This window comes from Xiphophorus couchianus, chromosome 3 (genome assembly GCF_001444195.1).
Source record: "Xiphophorus couchianus chromosome 3, X_couchianus-1.0, whole genome shotgun sequence".
In the NCBI taxonomy this organism is placed as follows: Eukaryota; Metazoa; Chordata; class Actinopteri; order Cyprinodontiformes; family Poeciliidae; genus Xiphophorus; species Xiphophorus couchianus.
Window position 1 is genome coordinate 6,406,619 of NC_040230.1, and position 24,110 is coordinate 6,430,728.

A 24,110-nucleotide genomic window follows, 5' to 3' on the forward strand; every position below is an offset into this window, starting at 1 on the left:
TTTTTGCTGCAGATGCATCCTTTGCTACAAACGATCAAACATTCACTAAGGAAATCCAGTTTTCTTAATTTATAAAAGAAATTATTTGTTTATTTGCAACTTTAAGTATGTTTCTAATAATGTATAAAGAAAAATCTGCAGAATGTGCCATTTTAAATCCGATTAATCGCTAGATCAACAGATTAATTGATAACAAAAACAATCGTTAGTTGCAGCCCAGTTTGTATTATTACATAACATTTGCTCATCACTACTGGAGTGTACAATAAAAATTAACTGATTCTAACAGATGATAATCTATGAAGATTTAGTTTTCTTTGAGTTTATAAGACAAATTCACTAAAAACACACACAAAGCTTCACTCATTCACTTATAAAAACTAAATTAAATTAAACATCTTAAACTCCTACACTACTAAAATAGCCAGTTGGGCAGAATATATGTCTTTTTATGATTGGTTGAACTTTTAAAACAATTTTTCTTACTGTCTTTATGTGTTTAAATGTGTTCTGCTGCATTTTTGAATAAAATTTCACAATTTCAAACTTTTTTGTGTGTGAAAATTTTGTAAAATAGGATCAGATTATATTATTTTGTTTTAAATTAACAGACTATGAACTGCCTTAGGCAATAACTTGCATATAAGAGAAGTTTTACAAAGATATATAATAATTAATAAAATTGGTATTGTTTGCTGCATGTAAAATTATTGTTTTATACAAAAAGCCCTATTCACAACGTAATTTTTGACTATTTTTGTAAAAATAAGAGAAATTAATATTTAAAAAGAACAACTGCTGTAAATTTGGCATGCAAATAAAATATCAACCAACAAAGAGAAGCCCTGTGCAACCATAATATCCACATTTTTACCCAAATATATTGTCAAAAAATAATTTTTTAATCAAAAAAATAAATCAACATGCCACATTTTACTTTATTACCCTTTACTCTCATATAGTTTTTTTTTTTACAAATCATTATTATTATTATTATTATTATTATTATTATTATTATTATTTGTAATGACATGCAGGCCCTTTCAGCAGAATCTGATGCATGGAAAGAATAAACATTACTGCAAAGAAGCAGCACAGATTTTCTAATATATATGCATCAGAAAAACACATAAATGATGTTATTACTCGTTTTTTTGTGTGTTTAGACCTACACTGCGAGCACCGATGCTCCGGCCAGTCCGACTCGATCAGCTCCGGGAAGAAAGCTGCCAGGTCCCGGTCTTGGTCCCGATCCGGGTTCAGGTCCAGATCCAGGTCCTGCAGCGCGCTGCCGGGGCTGGAAGTCGAATAAAAGTCCATGATTTCTCCCGGACCGAAAACCTGAAATTCCATGAAGTCAAACATGACCTTAGCGGAGTCCTGCTGGAGAAGATGCTCTCCTCATGAAGAAGAGGAAGAAAACAGAGTCCTTCCTGTTGGTGACGACTTTCAGTTGGCTCTCCGCAGGTTTGTGGTTTACAGCCGGGCGTTGAGGCGCAGACCATGCAGCAGGAGCATCGCACTATGAGGGGCGTGTGCGCGCCGGAACAGACCTTTAATTTCCTCATAAACTGTGCGTATTGGCGCGCAGCGTGGGCACTGGAGTGGGGGAGCTTCCGCGCATCCAGGTCTGCTGCTTGTTTTGCATAACAAAGTTTACCGAACGACTTTTTAATCTTATCTCCGCTTTTTCTTTTTATTGATAAATGTCTCAACTCAACCTGCTTCGCACTAGTTATGTCACGGCGTGCGACGCTATTACCTAATGTATGCGGCTGAACTCTCCGTGAACCTCCTCCGCTGCTGCCCTTCACATGACCCAGCCTCGGTGTGACATCATCACCGGCTCTGGAAACCAGTACCAAACCTCCACAAACCAGTGCAGTGTGGGAAAACATCGAAACCCTCCATTTACGTTGAACATATTTAAAAAACATTCGTCTCTAAATTGTTTTAGACCGACAACAACAAGATAATCGAGGGAAAACCAGATGCCTACATTACCCATAATGCAGCGGTTTATGTTTGCCATGTTTTAGCTGTAATTAGGAACAGGTGAGCAGGAGTTCACCGCAAAGGCAGGACATTTGAGCTAAAATGAAGTTTACTGAAGCATATTTTGATTCATTTAGTTAATAAACAAGCAAATATAAGTCCTTTAGAGAAAAAATATTTTAAATCATCATAAAATCCATCTGTTGGCTTTGTTTCACATCTTAAACAAAAACGAGGGACAATTAAAACGAGTGTTTTAGGTTATATATCTGCCAGATTAAATGCTACAAGCTTTATTCAGTTAAATTTGTGATTTGATTGTGCAGAGGGTTCTTAAATAAATGTAAAGACTGTGTGCGAAATTAACTTCCAGAAAAACTTAAACTATCAATGTTACAGTGGAGTTTTTAATCAAATATTGTATCTTTACTTTCCTTGTCAATAAACACTTTGGAAATGACAAAACAAAAAAAGACGTTGAATACATTTTATAATTTTATATTAAAGATAAGTTGACCATTTTTAAAAGTTTTCTGTGTATAATGTCTGATTTAAATGATACTTTACTTTAAAATCAACTGTTTTATTCTTCTTTGGTCTTCTATTTGAAAGTATTCAGCATAAACAGAAGAAAGTACACGTTCATAAAATCATAAATTGCTTTAGGATATGCTGCGAACTCCCTTAAAAATGGCTAACTCTTGGTGTTATTAACATCCTGCTTGAAATAGATGCTTACAGTTAGCTTAGCATAAATATGAATATAACACTTTGCAAAAACGCTTTATAATTGTGCATTTAATTAGTTATTTAATTAGTTATTTAACCGTTAGAAACGGTTGCTAGCCGTTAGCATCGGTTGCTAGCCGTTAGCAACGGTTGCTAACCGTTAGCAACGGTAATTAGCCACCGGTTGGGTTAGCATCAATGCTAAAAATAAACATGGCGTTCTGTTCTTGCTACTTGCTCTCACTACAAATTCTGGGCAGAACCTTTTTCTTCTTCTGTGGTTTCCTATAAAAATGTAAGTAAATATTATATTTTATGTAGTTGACTTTAAAATGTCTTTATTGGCAAGATACAATATAATTATGCAGTTGTTTTAGGGTTGTTTACATTCAGTGTTTCTTAAAGGGGCGGTCACTGCATTTTTACAAGAAAATAAAGTTACAGAGCTTCTAAATCTAAAATTACCATAAAAGTTTGATATTAAATAAAACAGGATACAAAAGTTACACTGATAAAAGAAAACAGATGATTAAACTGTAAAAAATTTGTTAATTTTTTACAAGTAATCAAATTAAGTTTATCCATGTGAATACATAAAGATTAAGTCGTTAAACAGGTGTAAATAAATTAAGTCTGACAAACTTAATTTGATCACATGTAAGAAATTAGCATATAATCTAGTGTCCATTTTAGCTCAAATTCTTATTAAAACATTTCTGTGCAGTTCATAGCAGTTAATCTGTGTCTGGTTTTTCTCCAGATTTTAGAGTAAAGGGTAAAACGTATAGAGGGATTATTTTTGAAATAGAAAAGATAAAACATTTATTTTTTACAGAATATCAGCTAAATGGACGATTATTTTGCTGTAAAGACATTTAACGTATTACCTCTGAAGTTATAAGTCTTTTTGTATTGGTGGGTTTTAGAGTTTTACCCTTAAATAAAAATAAATTATAGTCTTACCCTTAAAACTGGGTTTTAAAAAGAAAGTACTAAAGTAAAGCTGGTGACTCTGTTTCCTGTATTTGTGATTAGAACCAAGTTGCTGTGGCCTTTTTTACAAAAATCGATGCAGTTCAGGCCCAGTTTTTCTTCATTTCTGTCTTTCTGAATTCTTGATCCTTGACTTTAAGTGAGAAATATTTTCAGTCTGAGAGATCATAATTAAATCTAGCAGAAGACAAAGTAGGTCAGCAGCAAGATGGCTCTGCGGGTGGGGGAAGGACATCTCCTCTGTTTTAAATTAATTTAAGTTTTTTTCTTTCTTAACTGGAAATAACAGAAAACTACTGAAACATAAACAAAAACGCACAAGTGGAATCTGCATATGCATCGTCTGCATCGCCCAGAATGAAAGCTTAAGTTACTTTGTTTGAAATTATACACTTGATCTCCTTCAATGCCACTGCTAACCCCATTGAGGCGGAAAGGCAGCCCAGCTCCAATGTTAAAAGAGGCTAATTACTCCCAGTATCTCCCACACTCCAGGGAGGCGAGGTCATGCAGAGGACAGGCATGTGAAACATTCCTGCAGCCTGCTGCTGCTGCTGATGGACCTCCCTCCCAGCTCGCTGTTTCCCTCTTCTTTCTTTCCTCATCTTCATCCTCCCCCAGCTCCTCTTCAGGCTCCGTCTTCTGTCCCATTAATCACATTTTTATTACTTCATTCCCCCAAATATTACCGTTCCTTTCTGCATCATTTCTGTCTTTTCTGCTGCGTTTGTGATAAGTGGATGATCTGTGTGTTTTAGATTGGGAGATGATGCAGTTTGAAAGTGTCAAACTCAAGGTCCGGGGGCCAAATCCGGCCCTCTGCAGCTTTTTACATGGCCCTCTAGACTCTAAAGGGACAAATAAATAGAATCATCAAGATAACAGTGTCCTTAAACATTATTTTATCAATCAAATCAAGTATTTTATTTGTTTCCTGCCAAATTAAATTACTGTGGAAATTCATGCAACATCAACAAATCCCTGCACTTTCTCTCACTAATACATAATTGTAGGGTGTATATTTGTATAGAACATGTCAGCAACGAGGCCTAATGATGTCAGAAAGGTTAGAAAAGTTGTACTATTGTGAGTTTAGATAAATATTAAAAGTCTGATTTTTTAATAGTTTTTTGGGTTTGGCAATAACCATTTGCAGTCCATGTGTGCTTACATCGTTTTACCTTTACTTTTGAAAAAAAAGTACCAAATGAAACATATTTACAGCTTTTACTGGACACAGTTTTACATTTTTGCTCTCTGACAAAACTTACGCAAACTGAAAATTAAATGGTTAAAAATCCAACTTCTGCAAACATGTCTGCAGAAAACTTTCATTCATTTATTCACATAATGACTCCTATCCTTTGGTTTGTATTTTTGCATGAACAGTATGACCAGCAGAGGTTTTTGAACTCAGTCCGTTTAACTTTGAACTCTTTCCAACCTTTGAAATAAAACTCATTTTGTCCATTTTTGTGTTCCCAGCATTTTGCCCAAACTCATCAACGTAGCAAATGGCACATTGTTGGTCATTTATACCCAACTTAACTGATTCCTAACCTTCCTTTTGCTTCGTTTTTCTTTTTACTACTTGTTGTAAACCTTAACTTGGGGCTTGGCGCCATGGTGGAGTTATTTATTAATGCTATATATCTCCTTATTTTTACTGTCTCACTGGATGACGGGGACGTAACTGGTTTAAAAGAGGCTCTTTGGGAGTTGAACTCCTCTTTGAAGTTGGGTTTTATTTCCTAAAGGATTTATTGGGGCCGTTAAATGGTTGGAATCCAAACCTGATCTCACTGGTTCATTGCTCTACATTAAAAAAAGGAATAACATCAATAACAATACAGTACCTGCATCCAGAGTTGGGTAGTAACTACATTTACTCAGTTATATTTACTTTCTTTGAAAAATATACTTTTAAGAGTATTTTTACTACTCTGCACTTTTTACTTTTACTTGAGTAATTTTATTTTTGAGTAAAATTTCAGGATTTTCTACCCCTTGAATGAAAAACAAACAAGTTTTAACCAAAAATTCACAACACTCAGACACACACCTGCAGTTTTTGCTAAAGTTTTATAAACTTTCTATTGAAAGAAACTGATTTGGAAACATTTTATTTGCTTGTTATTATAATTGTTTTGTTACTTATGCATCAGTGTTAAAGATGTATAGAAAATGGATAGATGTTAAAGTGAAAGTTAAGGTCAAGATATTCACAAAAACTAATTGTAAATATTCAATTATTTAAATAATCTTTGGCATAAAATGATTAATGAAATACATGAAAATTGTTGCATTTTGTGTAAATTGATTGTTTCACTCCAAAAACTCAAAATCGTACCAAGTCTAGTTTCCAGTGCAAATACCTTAGTCTAATCTTATTTCAAGCACTATCTTACAAAATACAGGAGCTTGTTTTTAGTTAATAATTTCTAAATATTGATTAAAAAAGTTCCTCTGGCAGATACTCATGGGGAAATGTCTTGTTATAAGTGAAATAATAATCTGGCAGTCGAAGTAGTTTTCTGCCAAGAAAACAAACTGATTTTGAGATTGATCAGAAATTTTGTAGAAAAAATAAAGAAATTCCAGAGCTTGAAAAGTTGATAGAAAAAAACTCAGAAATTTTGAAATTAATTTCTGAATTTTTTGAGGGAAAAAAAAGAGGAAATCTCAGTTTCAAACGCTGAAAATTTACAACTTACTGAAATTTTCTGAGTTTTTCCTCTAGATTATTTCCTGAGATTAAACAAAAATGTAAAAGTTTTTTCTAGAATATGTATGAGATTTTTTTTACCAGAAATTTACTCCTCCTTTTTTTCTATCTGCAAAGGCCTAAATATGCCGCCGTATGAAATTAAAACATTCAGTACTAAACTTGTGATTTACACTCAGATTTTGCACATTTCTCTTTGTGGTTTTTGCTTGGCAGACGCTTCCATCGCAATTTGAAGTCAGTCCATCCCCGATGGGTTAGCAAGGCACCAAGCTGAATAATAAATAATAAAATATTTCCAAATGTAATAAATTTTCAATATTTAAATGTAATATTTAAATGTATGAAGGTGTGTTTACCTGCTGCAGGATCTGGGAGTTGACAGCTGGATCAGTCCAGTCCATGTCAGTCACAGACTTTATCCTCACAATCGTCAACTTCGTTAAAACTGAACAGAACATCAGAATAACAAACTAATTAGATGCTCAACACACTCTGGACAAAATGGCTGAAAAACGTATCACACTATAAGCGTTTAAAATCAGTTGAGAATGATCGTTATTGACCAGGTTTTTGTTTTAAATATCTTAAATACTTCCAAACTGGCAGCATGGCTTCCTGTTTTATTCAGTTTTCACTCCATTTTTAAATTTTTAAGCAGATATGAGACACAGTGGTGAAACATAAAACTACTACTGCGTCAGGTACTCAGCGGGTTGTTGCTAGGTAACCACAGTTGGGAGGGAATTTGAAACCTCTTCTTATCCAGCAGGTTGTTGCTAGGTAACCAAAGAGTGAGCGAGTCGGTTGACCCCACCAACCTTTATAGGTTTGTTGTGAGAGGTTCTGTATGTTACATATTAAATATTCTATCAGATGTATCATCTGTTGATATTGATCACATGTCTATAGGGATCTATATTGTTATTGATTTACTGTCGATAGAAACAGTTCCTACTGAACAGTCACCTCGATGGCAGATGAAGGGCCTCCTGGCACCGCAGTCTTCGTCAGCCCACTGGTGGACGTTGTTTTCAGTTCCACAGTGCTGTTTACCGCCATTGTTATTCAGGGAGAAGTGCCAGGGTCGGAAGAAAGTTTGGCTCTCGTCGGCCCAGACCCACGGCACTCGGTACAGACCGATCCAGACTTCGCTGGTCGTTGGGTTTGCATTTCGGGCTTCGCCGTTTTCGGCCTCGTTCTCGATCATCGCCAGGTCGGTGTGGTGCGTTCTGCAGTACGTCACAGCAGAGCTCCATGTTTCCTGGGCTGAGATGTGGACGTATTCCTTCGCGTTTCTCTCTGTGACTACAAAAGTAAATTAAAGTTAACAGATTAAGAGCAAAATTGTGTTCAGCATTTTACAAATTAGAATAAAGTTTATTGATCCCCAGGGGGAAATTGCTTATTTGTTGAAAGCTACTCCATCTTAGCTAATAAATACAAAGTTTGTAAAAAAAAAAAATATATATATATATATATCTAAGAGTGATAATTTCAAAGTCTCTGTATTATTAACTGTGTTTGCTTTGATTACACATAAATTCTCAGATCACATTATTTATTCATGCTGTGTTTCAACTATCCTGGAATAAATTTGTGTTTTGTTTTAGACTTCTGATCTCATATGAACCAAACGCTAATTTATTTAGTTTCTGTCGCCTAATAACACATTTACATAGTTAAAGAATTGTTGCTCACACCGTAATTTTTATTTTAAAATTTTTTTGTTTTTTTATATTTGTTAAACTGTCGCCATGTTGTGACTTTGCTATGAGACAGAAAATCTGTGAAAAGATCCATCTGCTTCATAACCTTCCTGAGCTATTATTGCCGTCTGAAGAAATGCGTCGCTCCCAACCAAAAACAAGCAATCAGAGCCAGGAGGAGGGTCTTAGTGCTGTTAATCATCCTTGTGAACCTGCTGCTAAATGTGCTTATGGTGGAGAAGCAACTTACTGTTGCTGGAAAACCATTTATCTGCTGCCATCATTAGCATGGTCTGCTGACCATGCTAACTAGCCTTAGCATACACAGCACATACTGCTAGCGTAGCAGAGAGCAAGGGAGAGGGATGTAAGGATGGGCAGCGCCACATAAAGGGTGATTGACACCACTTTCACCCGCCTTCTGATTAGCACAGTGAGGACTGGAAAGAGGCAGAGAAGCTAAATTTTTTTCCCATATGCTTTGCTTCCATCGTCACATTGTGAAAGTTTATAAAAGTTACATCTATAAAGGATTAAATCGTTTACTGACTGGTGAAACAGATGAAGTTTCTCTGCAGGCTGCATGTCCGGTCGGCCCACTGTCCCGTACCGGTCATCACTACACACGTTTCGTTTGCGTCTATGTAGTTTGGTTCACCCAAACTCCACCTGTGGTAAGCAGTTTGCCCGGTTTCTCCAGATGTTGACCATCTCCAGGAGTTTGCATCAGAACCCATCGTGTCTTTCCATGATTTTGGGTCGTCCCTGAGTCCAAACCACACCCAGCTGTAAGAGAAAGGAGCGCTCAGTCTGCTGATGTCCTCTTTGCTCTCGATCTTGGCGAGGTCGGTGTATTTCTCTCGGCAGTATTGTCGCGCTTCATCCCAGGTCTTACTCATGTTGATGTAGTGAAACTCCCGTACTTGTGAGAAGGTATTGAGGATAAACCCTAGATGTTGACGGAGACGATAGTTTATTGAATTGCTTCAATATATTAAAATAAAGTGGTTAGTTTACTTTATTTGAAAGCCAATAGGGCAACAAATCGATGACAATATATATTACGATAGACGGATAATTGATATCAATTGATAATATGTCTAATAGAATATTAAATATTCAACATATAAAATATTCACTGAACGCCGACCCAGAACCGCACAGAATTCTGGGAGATGTAGGCAAAGAAAAGAGTTTAGCCACTCAAACTCTCAAGCAAGGTTGGTGGAATTAACTGCTCTTTGGTTACCTAGCAACTCAGCTATTCTTTGGTTACCTAGCAACTCGCTCATTCTTTTGTTGCCTAGCAACTCAGCTATTCTTTGGTTACCTAGCAACTCGCTCATTCTTTGGTTACCTAGCAACTCAGCTATTCTTTGGTTACCTAGCAACTCGCTCATTCTTTTGTTGCCTAGCAACAACCTGTTGAGTAACTGGAGCAGCAGCAGTTTAGTGTTTCTCCACTGTGCCTCATAACTGCTTAAAAATAAAAACGGTGCAGAATTAAAACTGGATAAAACACGAAACGTCACGCCACCAGTTTGGCGGTACTTCACATGTTTAAAACAAATAACTAATCAATCATTATATCGACTGATGTGAAAGACCTAAATTGTTATACCGTCCAGCCCTAAACGTTAATATAACAGTAACAAACTGTATATTTTTTAAATTAGTCTTTTTGGGGCTTTTTTCTCACACATTCTTTACTTTTGGAGCTCAGAAATTTCCTTGATTTCTTTTAAATGTCAGAGATTAATCTCAACATTTCTGAGTTTTTGGTGGAAATGTACTTCTTTTTATATCTACAATGGCCCTGGTACACAGACATATATTTCATAGTTTCATGTAAAAAATAAAATAATTTTACACATTAATATATTTTATACCTAAGTTATTGCCTAACATACATATCTTGAAAAATTAATCATTCAGATTTTATTTAAAGAACAAGTTTCTATCAACAACGAGGAAAAAACTTTAATAAAATGTCATAAAATGCCGATTATAGAAACCAGATTCAAAAAGTGACTGATAAAAACAATATTAAAAAACTTCTAAAAGCGTTTCAGAAGTTTAGCCATAAAACAAATAAGTAACCAAGGATAAACACAAGCTAATTAAAATAAAAAAGCTTTTAATTTGCTATTAAATTTACCTCACTGGGATTTAACTTAAATACACGTTGTGTTTAAGTTCTTACCGAAGAACAGGAGAGTCCTCAGAGCGAAACAGTGATCCATTGTTGAATTTTCTTCAAACAAGTCATTTTACGTCCTCTGTGGAAATGAATTTCTTTAAGTTTATTCTACCTTCATTGGAAGAAGCTAAAAAGGATCAAATTTATAGCTTTAATGGCCTGATCTGATCAGGCTATTAAATTAAATAAAAGCAAATAATCCGATCAAAACAATCAGAGAAAGGTGTTTTTCCTTGAGAAGGAGCATGAAAACTTCTATTAATCTATTTCTATGATGGTTTTTCTATATAATTCAGATTGCAATTGAATAATAAAATCACATTTTCTTCATCTTTGCTTTTTGTTGCAGTCAGATTGCAGGTGAATGAGAAAAGAGTTAGAATATTTACTCTAATCTCTGAAATGTGTATAAAATAAAACATCAAATACTCACCATGCAGCTTCTGGATGCCAAAAAGAGGTTTATATCTGAATTCACAAGGCTTACTGTCAACTTCATTCTCTCACTGTGACACAATTTCCATATGCAAAGTTTGAAATGTTTGCAGGACTTGTAGATTATTACAGAAAGTTAATAACTAGCCAAAAGGAACGAAGAAACATTTTCAACATAATCAAAACGCTAAAATAAACTTCAGTTTTGTTAATAATTCAGAGTTTCTATGTTGGAAGTTTAAATTGATGTTATTTTTGTAATTTAAATTAGTTAGAATGAATTGCAGTTGAAAAACGAACCCAGACATAAATACCAGAACTACAAATGGAAACTCTCTGAATTGTCGTAAGGTGTGGTGGATGAGTGGTGAGGCAGAACGCCAGGAGACCCAGGTAAGAGAGATGGTTGTTTTAATAGTAAATAATGTTCCAAACGGTCCACAAGATTCTGGCGGCACGGCTGAGCGGAAGCCAGGGCTCACAAAACAGAATAAACGCGTGGCAAATGAACAGGCAAACAGAAAAACATAACGAGACAAAACCCAGAGACACAGGTGAGACTAAATACACAGGAGGTAATTAGGGAACGAGAAACACCCGGGAGTAATCAAAGGGCGACAGGACAACACGGAGACACAGGAAACTCAAAATAAACACACAGAAAAACACGGAACATGACATAAATGAACTGACACTGCTGCATTATTACCTTATATTTACATATGCTAATAAAGAGAAACAAATGCAAACTGCAAACTCTGGAAAGCCAGTTTCACATGCAAACCCCATCCCTGTTGAACTTAACGTGATTTTGTTCATAATGTAACATTTACTTTCCACCTGTATTATTGACAGCTATTTGAAATGTTCTTGTATTGTAACTAAAATCAATAAAAATGATAAACTTCATTGTGAACACAACAAAAGTTACTTAGAGGCAAAAAGAAGAGTTTAAAAATATGTATTTTTAAATTTATATGTTGTTAAAAGTATTTAGTCTGAGATTTTTACTGCAATGTCCAGGGTCTTTTATTCGATTCAATCCAACTGTAAATGCTATTTGTCTTGTCAGAATAAAATGCATTTGTGTCACAATTACTGATTAAAACTGAAATAAAAGATGGAGGAAAACGTTCAGTCCTACGATCAAATGCTGCCTTACGACTCTACCTCTGAGTTCACAGACAAAATGTTGTATTTCTCATAAAGTGCTGCCACACCTTTAATAGCACTGGACAACATTGTTTGTTTGTTCATTTGTGAACTTTATTTATATCGCATTGAGATTAAAAATCTATTTTCAAGAGAGACCTGACTAAGAACAGCAGCACACCAACTATTACAAATCAGGAAACCACAGATATCAAAACCCAATTAAAGTACAATATGGGCAATAAAGGAATAAAATTAATAAATCACACCTATGGAAGTAAAGACGGGACAAAAATATACAAAGGAATTATGACATTGTGGGAAACATTGTAAACAATATCAGAAGATTTTTTTCTAATGTATCCTGGAATAAGATATTATTATAACTAAAGGAAATTCAAAGTATGAAAGATGATTCGTACACTAATAAAAAAGCAGATTTCAGATGAGTAACTTATACCAAAAGTTGAAAAAGACGTTCATGAAGCTCATTCAGTATGGCAGTCCTTTTTTTCTGTCTTTGTAGACAGAAAAAAAGGAGTACATTTCAACATTTTTAAGAAAAATAGTAAAAAAATTTCTAGAAGAAAAATGTGAAGTTTCCAAGTTTGGAAAGACAAAATTTTGCAAAACACAAACTCAGAAATTTTGAGATGAATCTCAGAAATATTCTATGAAAAAACTTAGAAATTTCTAAGTTTCCAAATTCATAAGTTTCCAAGTTTTTTTTCTGTCTGCAATGGCCCTAACAGTTTTTAGGCGTCTTGTCACTTTAAATTCAAATAAGGTGCTGTTGGCCACGCCCCCAACTCAGCCTTTAAAAATGGCTGCATCACATATGCAGTCATACAACCCAGCTGACTAAACGTGCTGGAGCTCAGCTTGGGTTGCTAGGTAACCGTCTTGCTGGCGTTGCTACATTGATTGTACCTCAGGGAGGTTTTTGAAACTCATTTTCCAGACAACAAAAAACATTATTATTGCCTAGAAACATGTGGCGTCTTCCAATTCAATTCAAAAACAATTTATTGATCCCCAAAGGAGGATTTTTAAGCATTGGGCTGTTTTAGAAGTAGTTAAAACCCGAATGGAAGCGTAAAAACGTGTAGAGTTTTTGCATATAAGTTTCCTTCTGGCTTTCATATTTAAGATCATGTCATCTCTGCATGGCTGACATTAAAATTACAGCTCATGAGGTTCTAGAGGACAGTTATATTTGGTTCTATAGAAGATTTATTATCACCAACAGTGGTTCACATTCTGTACAGAGTGTAAATATGCAGAGAACATTAATTATACTGTGTTTTCATTATTGTCCTTCTTCTTTGCTATATTCTTCCATCGTACTTTGAAATCAGTCCATCCCTGACTTGTCAGTACGGCGCCCAGCTGTGGAAAAGTGAAATGTGTTAAATTCCTGCTTGATGTTGTGATGAACCAAAAGGAGGTCAGAGATTCTGGAGTACCTGCTGGAGGAGCTGGGCGCTGATGTCTGGATCGGTCAGGTCGGCGTCGGTCACAGTCGTCACCTTCACCAGGGCGGCCTTCTTTACCACTGAGCAGAAACGAAACTCAGTGTCACAAAGGAGCAGCGAAAAAATGTCGATTTTAAAGTTACACTGTAAAAAACTAAGCTAAGCATTTTATTCAGTTTGTCATAGAGAGAAAGAATTGTAATTTTTTAAAGCCATATTTTTATCATGTTATTTACACATTTATAAATGTCGGCGATCCAAATTAAATATTTAGTTTACAAACTAGATATTTGGCTTTTAAATTAAATACATAATCTAATTTGATTAAGGAAACTATTTAGTTTTCAAACTAAATATTTATATCCCAAATAAATGTTTACATCTGAGCTTATTTAATTTTAAAACTAAATGTTTGATTCCAAATTAAGCGTTTATTTAGCTTGCTATTTATTGTCCAACCTAATAACTGATTTCCAAGGTAAATAAAAATATTTAGTTTGCAAACTATTGATTTAGCTTTCAAATTAAATATTTAGTTAGGAAGATAAATATTTAGTTTGCAAACTAAATGTTTTGTTCCAAACTAAATACTTATTCTCCAAATAAATATGTGTTGGAACAACTAAATATTTAATTTAAAAGATGTTTACTTAGTTTGAAGACCATATACATAGCTTTCAAGTTATTTAGTTAGGAATTTAAATATTTAGTGTTTAAGTTAAATATTTAGTTACTAGCTAAATGTTTAAGTCTAAGTTAAATATTTAATTTTCAAAATAAATGTTTGGTTCCAAATTAAGTATTTATTTTTGCTAAATATTTAGTTTAACACTAAATGTTTTATTTCCAAAGTAAATATTTAATTTTAAAACTAAATATTCAGTCTTTACGCTAAATATGTAGTTCCCAACTAAATGCTTAAGTCTGAACTAAATATCTAATTTTGAAACTAAATATTTAGTTCCAGATTAAACACTTATTTTGCTAACAAAATATTTATTTCCAAAGTATTTAATTTGAAAGCATAATATTTGGTTTTCAAAAGAAATATTTAGCTAGTGTACTAAATATTTCGTTTGGAAAATATAACTTTAAAAATTAACTTTTTTTATATGACAGGCTGAATAAACCAAAATGTTGCTGTTAAGTTTTTACGCTTCTGATCACCTTGATAGCAGATGAAAACATGAGGAGTATTGCAGTTTTCATCATTCCAATTATGTAAATTATTCTCAGTGACGCAGTGCCGAGAACCGCCGGTGTTTGATGGGGAGGAAGAGGTCCAGCGCCGGAACAAGCCGTGGTTCCCGTCGGACCAAGTCCACGGCATTCGGTACAGACCGATCCAACTTACGTCCTTGTTCGGTATCATTCGTTGAGCTTTGTTGTTTTCCTCCTGGTTCTCGATCACTACCAAGTCAACGTAGTTTTTCCTGCAGTACGTTTGAGCAGAACTCCAGTTTTTCTGAGTTGAGATGTAAAAAAACTGCTTCACATCTGTAACCGCAAAAGAATAACAGTCAGTTAAACAATGGATTTCCGGGGCGTGCTGTGGTTGCGTAGTGGTTAGCGCGACCCGTATTTGGAGGCCTTGAGTCCTCGACGCGGCCGTCACGGGTTCGACTCCCAGACCCGACAACATTTGCCGCATGACTTCCCCCGTTTCCTGTCAGCCTACTATCATATAAGGGACACTAGAGCCCACAAAAGACCCCCTGGAGGGGTAAAAAAACAGTGGATTTCCCCAGGGCCGTGTCTAGATTTTTTATGTTAAGTCGGAGATGTTACAGTTTAAAGTGGACCAACGCTTACATAACAAAACTATTCATTTAACCAAACAAAAGCCACGACCAACAGGAAGTCAAGGCCACCAACAGGAAGTCAAGGCGACCAACAGGAAGTAAAGGCCACCAACAGGAAGTAAAGGCGACCAACAGGAAGTCAAGGCGACCAACAGGAAGTCAAGGCCACCAACAGGAAGTCAAGGCCATCAACAGGAAGTCAAGGCGACCAACAGGAAGTAAAGGCCACCAACAGGAAGTAAAGGCGACCAACAGGAAGTCAAGGCCACCAACAGGAAGTCAAGGCGACCAACAGGAAGTCAAGGCCATCAACAGGAAGTCAAGGCGACCAACAGGAAGTAAAGGCCACCAACAGGAAGTAAAGGCCACCAACAGGAAGTCAAGGCGACCAACAGGTTGCCATGACCAACTAGCATGACATGCTAGTTCTTGTTTAGCATGCAAGAACTATACAATACACTGCAAAAATGCTAAATCTTACCAAGTATTTTTGGTCTAGTTTCTAGTACAAATATCTTGGATGGTGAGGTCACACAGGACTTGGTGCTGGCAGGAAAAAAGGCACCAGTTCTTCTTCCTTGTCTTTGTCTTCATCTTTGTCTTTGGGGTCTGAACCCAGCCGATGAGAGAAGTGCGATTCGAAGCCACAGATTGTGGGCCAGATGGGTTGGTCCCCATGCGCAGGACAGTCTTCGGCTCCATGGCCCCGGCTCTTCTTCAGCTGCAGAGTTCTTTGTCCATCTCTTGGCTCGAAGCTGCCCGGAGGATCCAACGAACGGTTCCTCTTTTGCACCCACCTTTTATAGGGTTTATCCACCCCCCTGGTGCGCCTGCTGTCTGCTTAGACAGATGATCTCATATCCATCACTGTCTTACAGACATTTCCTGATGTCTGTGCCAATGTCTCAGGGCTGCTCAACCTCCTGTTTCCATATAAGGTGCTGATCATCTCTGCTCTCCTGTTAGTTCCCCTTTTTCCCTTCCTGTCACCTTTCACCTACCATCTACCTCCAACATATCAGTGATGTTTAATTGCAGTTTTACAACCTTTTACACCATTTCAAGTTCAATGTCAAAATCACATTTATATCACATTTATTTTCTTTAGCTTCTCTGATTTAGCATTCATTTATAATTTTATAACCATAACTTATATCACATTTATTTTCTTCAGCTTCTCTGATCTATCATTCATTTATGATTTTATAACCATAACTTATTAGTTACTCTTATTATGATCTTAATGTGAGTTATTACAGATGTTTTTCTGAAAAGAAACCAAGAATAATACATGATTCTAATTATTTACTACTAAAGTTACATTTGCTTGTTTTTCTTGTAAGTGTTCCCACAAATATAAGTGTAAGTATTATTACAAGTAAACCAATATTCATATAAGTATTTTACTTTGAATCTTATCCAATTACTAATAATGTTTAGATTTCATTCTTTAAAACTTTACCTTTAAAATAAGAAATAGTCTCAGCTATTTTTATAAATCTGCAGGCTGGAAACTTACTTCCTCTTTTTCCAGGAAACCTGCTTTTCCTGTTTAATGACTCTCTCTGACTGACTATGATTTCTTATGATTAGATAGAAAAAAGTAGAATTAAAGCAAAGTTTGCATGAGACAAAAACAACACACACAACCAGATTTATTTTATTGACACTTAAGTCTACTGTTGGGCCTTGATATCACTTGAGTGATTCATTTTAAAGATAATTTTATTTATTATTACTGTTAAACTAACTTTATTGACACTTAAGTCTACTGTTGGGCCTTGATGTCACTTGAGTGATTCATTTTAAAGATAACTTTATTTATTATTACTGTTAAACTAAAATCTCCAGCATGGGAAAGTGGGATGAGCTCGGATTTTCTTGACACCCCCTCCACGAGGTCAGACCTTTCACATGCTGGGAGTCCATCACCCTCCTGCAGTTCGCCGTCCTCATCCCCTAGAAAGAGAAGAAGTTCGTCTGGGATGTGAAGATGCAGATTCTTCATCCTCAGTTTTCACAGAGGGCTCAGTGTAGTCATCAAAACTCCACTTCTCTTGACAATTGTAACAAATAAATGTGTATAAAAATGAACAATCTACATCTGTCCATGTTCCATCGTAGTGCAGATTTACACACGTCTCTGTTCCCAAGTAGTAATTTGGATTAGTGGGATTCCATGACTTGTAACCAGTTTTACTGGTTTCTCCGGTTGCAGACCATCTCCAGGAGTTGGTCCCGTTGCCCAGTGCAGATTTCCAGGCATTCGGATCATCCCAGAGTCCGATCCATGCAAAGGAGTAGGAGAAAGGAGCTTCTAGGCGGTTTATGTCGTCCATGTTTTCAAACATGGCCAGGTCGGTGTAATGCGCCCTGCAGAACTGCTGAGCCTCAGTCCAGATCAGCGGCTGGTTGACGTAGAAGTACCAGCGTGGTGGAAACTGGGAGCAGGAGCCGAGGCAAAGTCCTGAATATTGACAAAATAGGATTTAAATGATGGCTATCGTTCTCTAAGGATGTATTCATGCCCAACATAGTGGAACAAATACTGCAGAAACACAAAATCTTTCCAAGTATTTTTGGTTTCTAATGCAAATCACTTTAAATAAGATAGTCTAGTAACTTTTCAGCAAAATATCAGAGCTTGTTTAAGTAAATAATTCCTTAATATTGATTACATAAGCTCAATACTACGGGAGAAACGGACGACAACAGCAGGTGAATGTTTCCACTACACACGGTAGCAACAACAGCAATAAAAGTTGAATATTTGATCTATTTATTGATCGATTGTTTCCATTGTTGTGTTTCTTTTTGGGGGGTTTTTTTCTCTACTTTTCTCTAACCGACCTCTTAAACCATCACTGAAAAATTATATTGTTCGTCTTTTAGACTGTTTGGAGGAGGAGAGTCAAACTCATTTTCCTTTTGGGCCAAATCAAGATCATGAATCCTCTTAAAGGGCCGGTGGCACCAAAATGTATGATGAAACCTGTTCACAAACTGTTAAAATATAAATTATTTCTTAAAATTAAATGATATTACTGAACAATTTTTCAGTCCCTCCAGGATTTTGTGATTCTTTTAGTCATTTTTGCAATAAAAATCAAAGTGTTTGTGGTGCTAATTTGGAAATATTTGCGATATTTGTGCTTATTTATGACATTAAATGTGACTTTTTATAACTCGTTGTACAGATCATGGACTATAATCAGACATCAATTAAGGCTGAGGCAGCTGTTTAACACAAGTAAGAAAGTTTTTGACAATTTTTGAGAAAAATCTGCAATAAACTCCCAATTATGTATTAGTGTGAAAAAGTATGGGGATTTGTTGATTTTTGCATAAATTTCCACAATAATTTGCAACAAACTGGATCGACTGATTGATATAATTTGGCAGTAAGCAGATAAAAACTGCATTGATTTGACTGATAACATAATATTTAAGCACATTTAGTAAGTCTAGAATCTAGAGGGCCACATAAACAGCTACAGCGAGCCAGATTTGGCCCATGGGCCTCGAGTTTGACACGTTTGCCGTAGGGTAAAGAGAGCTGAGTTGTGACATAAAACAAGAACTAGTTTCTCACAAAAAGTCACTTTATAATCATTTGTAAACCATTTCTGATGAAAACTTTAAACCTTTCAAGTTTACCACTCTTACCAAAGAGGAGGAGAGCCGCAGTCATTTGTTGGTTCATTGTTGATTTTTCTGCAGAAAATGGAAACAAGAATTTCAAAGCTTCTGTAACTAAGAGAAGAAAAAAGTAGCAAACCATTAAATGATCAAAAACATAAAATTCACATCTAGATGGAAAAATGTCTTTAAAATCAAGCTAAGCCTCATTTATTTCTCTAAAACTTAGTGTCAGCTTTAGGCATCAAAAGTTATTATAACCATCTAAAATATGGCTTAGCTGATAGTCTGCAACATATAATGAATTATACTTACAAGTCGGAGTGCAGCTGTTTGGTATTGCAGACCTGAGATCTCGGGTTTTGTGGAAAAAAAAGGAAGATGAGGCTGAAGTAATCCACACTGGAGAATGAAATTTACATATGCAAAGTTTTATTTAGTAAGTTACGGACACCAAATGTTCCCCTTTCCTGTCTCGTCTTGGACAGATCATTGCACAAAGTTTTAATTATTGCAGATAGAAAAGTCTGGTGTGGAACCTGAACGTCCAGAGACACATAAAGACAGTTACAAACTCAGACTTCTGTCACCTGAAGAACATTTCCAGGATTAAATCATTAATGTTGCAGCAAGATCTAGAGAAACTCATCCATGTATTTACCTTTATTACCTTTAGTAATATTGATTAGTGTCTTCAAAGGTTTACACCACAAACTTTGAGAAAACTGCAGAACAGTTGAAGCACTTAAAAAGTTCCTTAAAAAGAATATATTTAGAGATAACTTTGACTAGGAGTAAGTGAAACATTTTGATGATGTCATTTGACCAGATGTAATGTTTATTGCTTGTTCAATAATTGGTGACTATGTGAAGTTTTTATCCTGTAAAGCTCTTTGAACTGTTTCTGAAATGTGTTTACAGATAAACTTAAATCAACTTGATTTGACAGAACCTGAAAAAAGAAGCAATTATATTGGATATTTTTGTTTGTTTTTTTTGTTTGTTTGTTTGTTTTGCTCAACTCAGCATGAATCAACTAACATTTTATTACTTTGACTTGCAAATACATATAAATATACACAAGACCAATAAAGTACAGGATTAGTGCACAGTTTAAGGAAAGGAAAATCATATAAATTTGTGTTTTTATAATAATTGGTTAAGTAAAATTGTCCTGCAGAGGAATTTTGCTTTGTTGTTTAGTTTGTTGCCAAACTAAACAACCAATTTCTAGTTGACACCAGTGATATTAGTGGTTGTAGATGCTAAAACATTTGGTTCATGCCTGGAGTTTACTGACCAAAGTTCAGTCAGACTTTTACTTCTCAGTCCTATGGAGCTTGTTCCCAGAAAAACTGCAATAGTTTTGGATCAAAATGCAAAAACAGCGGAAAGCGCAAGGACTGAGACCTTCAGGGAAGAACAAACCTCGGAGGAATGTACAAATGAGGCTTAAGATATTTTCATATGCAAAGTTTGACTTTGGTGAAACTCTTTCCCTTGTTTTTACAACTTTGACATATTACAATGAAAGAAATCTCCCCTGAAAGTGTGGTTTAATGATGCCAAACACATAAAAACAATAAAGGTAACCTACTGTTCTTCCTTGAACAGATTAGGATAGGTCTGTGGCAGTGATGTGCGTCAGGGGAGGCAAGTGAGGCAGAGCCTCACCTGTCATAATGGAAAAATATGATAAAATAATTTACATTGCTATTTTCACCCTGTACTATAAAGTATTTATTTATTCTCCCCTCCAGGGGGTCTTTTTGTGGGCTCTAGTGTCCCTTAAATGAAAGTAGGCTGACAGGAAAAGGGGGAAGACATGCGGCAAATGTCGCCTGGTCCGGGAATCGAACCCGTGATGGCCGCGTCGAGGACCCAAGTCCTCCAAACGTGGGCACGCCCAAAGTATTTATTTTTATTTAGCTTAACCAATTTTTATTATTTTTACTTCAAAATCGCTGAATCCTCTGAACTTCCCATTCAAATGCTGGGAAGCGCAGCAGGTGAGGCAGCGGCGAACTGAGCCTCACCTGGGATTGATCAACCTCTCGTTACAATGGCTGCTATGACAGCATGTTCCTCCTGTCTGCACGTCGCCAATAAAATGGTTAAAAAACATTTAATGTATGAACTGATTTTACATAATTTAGCTCATGTATATGTAACGGATATTAGATATACAGGTGAAAATCTTGCTAAAATATGTTTTGTAAATATCTTTGTATGTATTTCATAATTGCCTTGTGTTGAGTGGTGTTTGGCGCCCCCTACTGGTTGCCGTAACAGAGACAGTAACAGCAAGCTAGCCATGGAGCTAGCCATGGAGCTAGCCATGGAGCTAGCCATGGAGCTAGCCATGGAGCTAGCCATGGAGCTAGCCATGGAGTAAAGTGCTGCGATATACACTGCTCAAAAAAATAAAGGGAACACTCAAATAACACATCCTAGATCTGAATGAAAGAAATGTTCTCATTGAATACTTTGTTCTGTACAAAGTTGAATGTGCTGACAACAAAATCACACAAAAATCATCAATGGAAATCAAATCTATTAATCAATGGAGGCCTGGATTTGGAGCCACACACAAAATTAAAGTGAAATAACACTACACGCTGATCCAACTTTAATGTAATGTCCTTTGTAGAGTTAATCTATCAATAGTCAGCCCCGCCCACTCCTCACAACTCCTCTGAGCTGACTACTGACCAGTTCTCCGTCTAACGGGTCCGGAATATCTCTAAGACCTGGGTCTTACCCTACAGAACGTCTATTAGAGATAATCTGTTTAAACCGGTGGCGAGAGAGACTCGTCTAGCTCTAACTACCTTCGATCCAGAAGTTACGACCCTCTACAGTTAAGGAACAGTCAACTGAGTAGCCCTCACAGCTGCGTAGTCCCAATAACCACTCCTGTTAACGGTAGCCCTCTCTCTTAAATAACCTGCACTTGGAAACGGCTAGATTAGATTTAGTGACTTAGATTCAAGTCCCAGGGTCGTTATTTTTACTCTCACTAAAGGAAAGTCCGAAGCCTCCACATTACTGGAATCATGTACACTGGTTTTACTTTAATTGGAGAAACTAAAACAATCAATGACTCAATTAATTTCAATGTCCACCATCCTCTATAAAATTTTATAAAGATATATTTATTAAGCAAGCTTCAGCAGGGGTAAGTGACATACAGATTAATTATTAAAGATTACAATACCAAATCAAAATAATAAAATCAACATAACCCAACATATTATCCTAATTTCCTTCCCTGACCTGTGTCACTAATTAGCTAAGAGAGGCTTTTAGGGCGCAGTTCGTCTCATACCCAGATGGTAGTTGATCTCGGCAACAGAAGTCCTTAAATTCCTTGGTTCAGAATCTTTATCCTTGTGTGGAAAAATCCTCTTTGGAATAGAAGCAAAGCAGAACTGGTCCTTGTCCTTCGAACACCCAATTCTTCATCCCTCCTGGGATCTTTGTCTGTTCTCCAAGTCCGTTGCGGTTGGTTTGAGATCGTTGGGTTGAGGCAGAGTCGGCTGTGAAATCATGAGCCAGGGCTGGGGGATGATGGCTCTTGTCCCTTCCCCGTGGCTCTAGGGCGCGGTCCTCTGCTGGTGTTTCCTCTGCGTCGTCCTGTCGACTCGCTGCCGGGAACCAAGAGCGAAGCCGTTCCTCCTTCTGCCGTCTTTTATACTATCTCAGCCCATGGTTGTGTATGGGAGAGACAGCTGGTATACGTGACTGTTTGCGTGTTCACCGAGGAGATGGAAAGTCCCACCCTTGCCCAACCGTCAGCCCTTGCATGACTCACAGCGCTAACCTCCTTTGAACTTCCCTCTTTGCAGGCCATCTGCTGTCTTATCTGCTGTCTTGCATTTCCCTTGAGACTTTGCTTCTGCTTTAGCTTGCCCATTACGACACAGCCTGGGATCCATCTACTTAGATCATTGCATGTCTGTTTTCTGTTAATTCATTCTAATTAGTTTACCACCATCATTATGTCTAATCTCCCTGTCCTTCGCATTCATCACAACGTTGAGTCCACACACATTTGCACCAACACATCATACATAATCATCATGTTATTCTCCTTACAGAGTAAGATACAAGAGTATATGAGTAAAATACAAGAATACATGTTTAAAAATCATTCAGTGTTTACATGTGCACATATATATTCATTTATAATTATACTTAAATCAACTCATAGATTACTTATTTCCCTCAGGCCTTTATGCTCCGTTTTCTGCGTGTACCTGGAGAGATCTCACAACCCCATACCAGTTTTCACGACACCTTAAAACAAGTCAAAATGAGGCTCGGTATTGTGTGTGGCCTCCACGTGCCTGTATGACCTCCCTACAACGCCTGGGCATGCTCCTGATGAGGTGGCGGATGGTCTCCTGAGGGATCTCCTCCCAGACCTGGACTAAAGCATCCGCCAACTCCTGGACAGTCTGTGGTGCAACGTGACGTTGGTGGATGGAGCGAGACATGATGTCCCAGATGTGCTCAATCGGATTCAGGTCTGGGGAACGGGCTGGCCAGTCCATAGCTTCAATGCCTTCATCTTGCAGGAACTGCTGACACACTCCAGCCACATGAGGTCTAGCATTGTGCTGCATTAGGAGGAACCCAGGGCCAACCGCACCAGCATATGGTCTCACAAGGGGTCTGAGGATCTCATCTCGGTACCTAATGGCAGTCAGGCTACCTCTGGTGAGCACATGGAGGGCTGTGCGGCCCTCCAAAGAAATGCCACCCCACACCATTACTGACCCACTGCCAAACCGGTCATGGTGAAGGATGTTGCAGGCAGCAGACCGCTCTCCACGGCGTCTCCAGACTCTGTCACGTCTGTCACATGTGCTCAGTGTGAACCTGCTTTCATCTGTGAAGAGCACAAGGCGCCAGTGGCGAATTTGCCAATCCTGGTGTTCTCTGGCAAATGCCAAGCGTCCTGCACGGTGTTGGGCTGTGAGCACAACCCCCATCTGTGGACGTCGGGCCCTCATACCATCCTAACGGAGTCGGTTTCTAACCGTTTGTGCAGACACATGCACATTTGTGGCCTGCTGGAGGTCATTTTGCAGGGCTCTGGCAGTGCTCCTGCTGTTCCTTCTTGCACAAAGGCGGAGGTAGCGGTCCTGCTGCTGGGTTGTTGCCCTCCTACGGCCTCCTCCACATCTCCTGATGTACTGGCCTGTCTCCTGGTAGCGCCTCCAGCCTCTGGACACTACGCTGACAGACACA

General features: G+C 37.2%; 4 protein-coding genes across 4 annotated transcripts in view; all 4 read right to left on the reverse strand.

The window, feature by feature from the left end:
* LOC114141469 (retinoic acid receptor beta-like) overlaps positions 1 to 2,432 on the reverse strand; it is a 34,300-nt gene extending 31,868 nt beyond the window's left edge. Inside the window, exon 1 of the mRNA XM_028012020.1 lies at positions 1,173 to 2,432. Coding sequence (XP_027867821.1) covers positions 1,173 to 1,365 — 193 coding nt within the window. The 5' untranslated portion in view covers positions 1,366 to 2,432. The remainder of the gene's footprint in view (positions 1 to 1,172) is intronic.
* Positions 2,433 to 6,528: 4,096 nt separating this feature from the next.
* On the reverse strand, positions 6,529 to 9,095 carry LOC114142189 (macrophage mannose receptor 1-like). The gene is made up of 4 exons (XM_028013329.1): positions 8,702 to 9,095; positions 7,412 to 7,750; positions 6,802 to 6,890; positions 6,529 to 6,715 (listed from the first exon to the last, which is right to left on the reverse strand). Exons 1-4 carry the CDS (start codon positions 9,048 to 9,050, stop codon positions 6,599 to 6,601), a joined length of 894 nt encoding a protein of 297 aa, XP_027869130.1. The 5' UTR covers positions 9,051 to 9,095; the 3' UTR covers positions 6,529 to 6,598.
* Positions 9,096 to 12,056: 2,961 nt separating this feature from the next.
* On the reverse strand, positions 12,057 to 15,065 carry LOC114139467 (L-selectin-like). The gene is made up of 3 exons (XM_028009438.1): positions 14,581 to 15,065; positions 13,405 to 13,493; positions 12,057 to 13,327 (listed from the first exon to the last, which is right to left on the reverse strand). Exons 1-3 carry the CDS (start codon positions 15,062 to 15,064, stop codon positions 13,232 to 13,234), a joined length of 669 nt encoding a protein of 222 aa, XP_027865239.1. The 5' UTR covers position 15,065; the 3' UTR covers positions 12,057 to 13,231.
* Positions 15,066 to 15,637: 572 nt separating this feature from the next.
* Positions 15,638 to 18,967, reverse strand: LOC114142213 (L-selectin-like). The gene is made up of 3 exons (XM_028013358.1): positions 18,882 to 18,967; positions 17,318 to 17,682; positions 15,638 to 15,643 (listed from the first exon to the last, which is right to left on the reverse strand). The coding sequence occupies exons 1-3, from the start codon at positions 18,916 to 18,918 to the stop codon at positions 15,638 to 15,640; spliced, it is 408 nt and encodes a 135-aa protein (XP_027869159.1). The 5' UTR covers positions 18,919 to 18,967.
* Between the last annotated feature and the right edge of the window lie 5,143 nt (positions 18,968 to 24,110).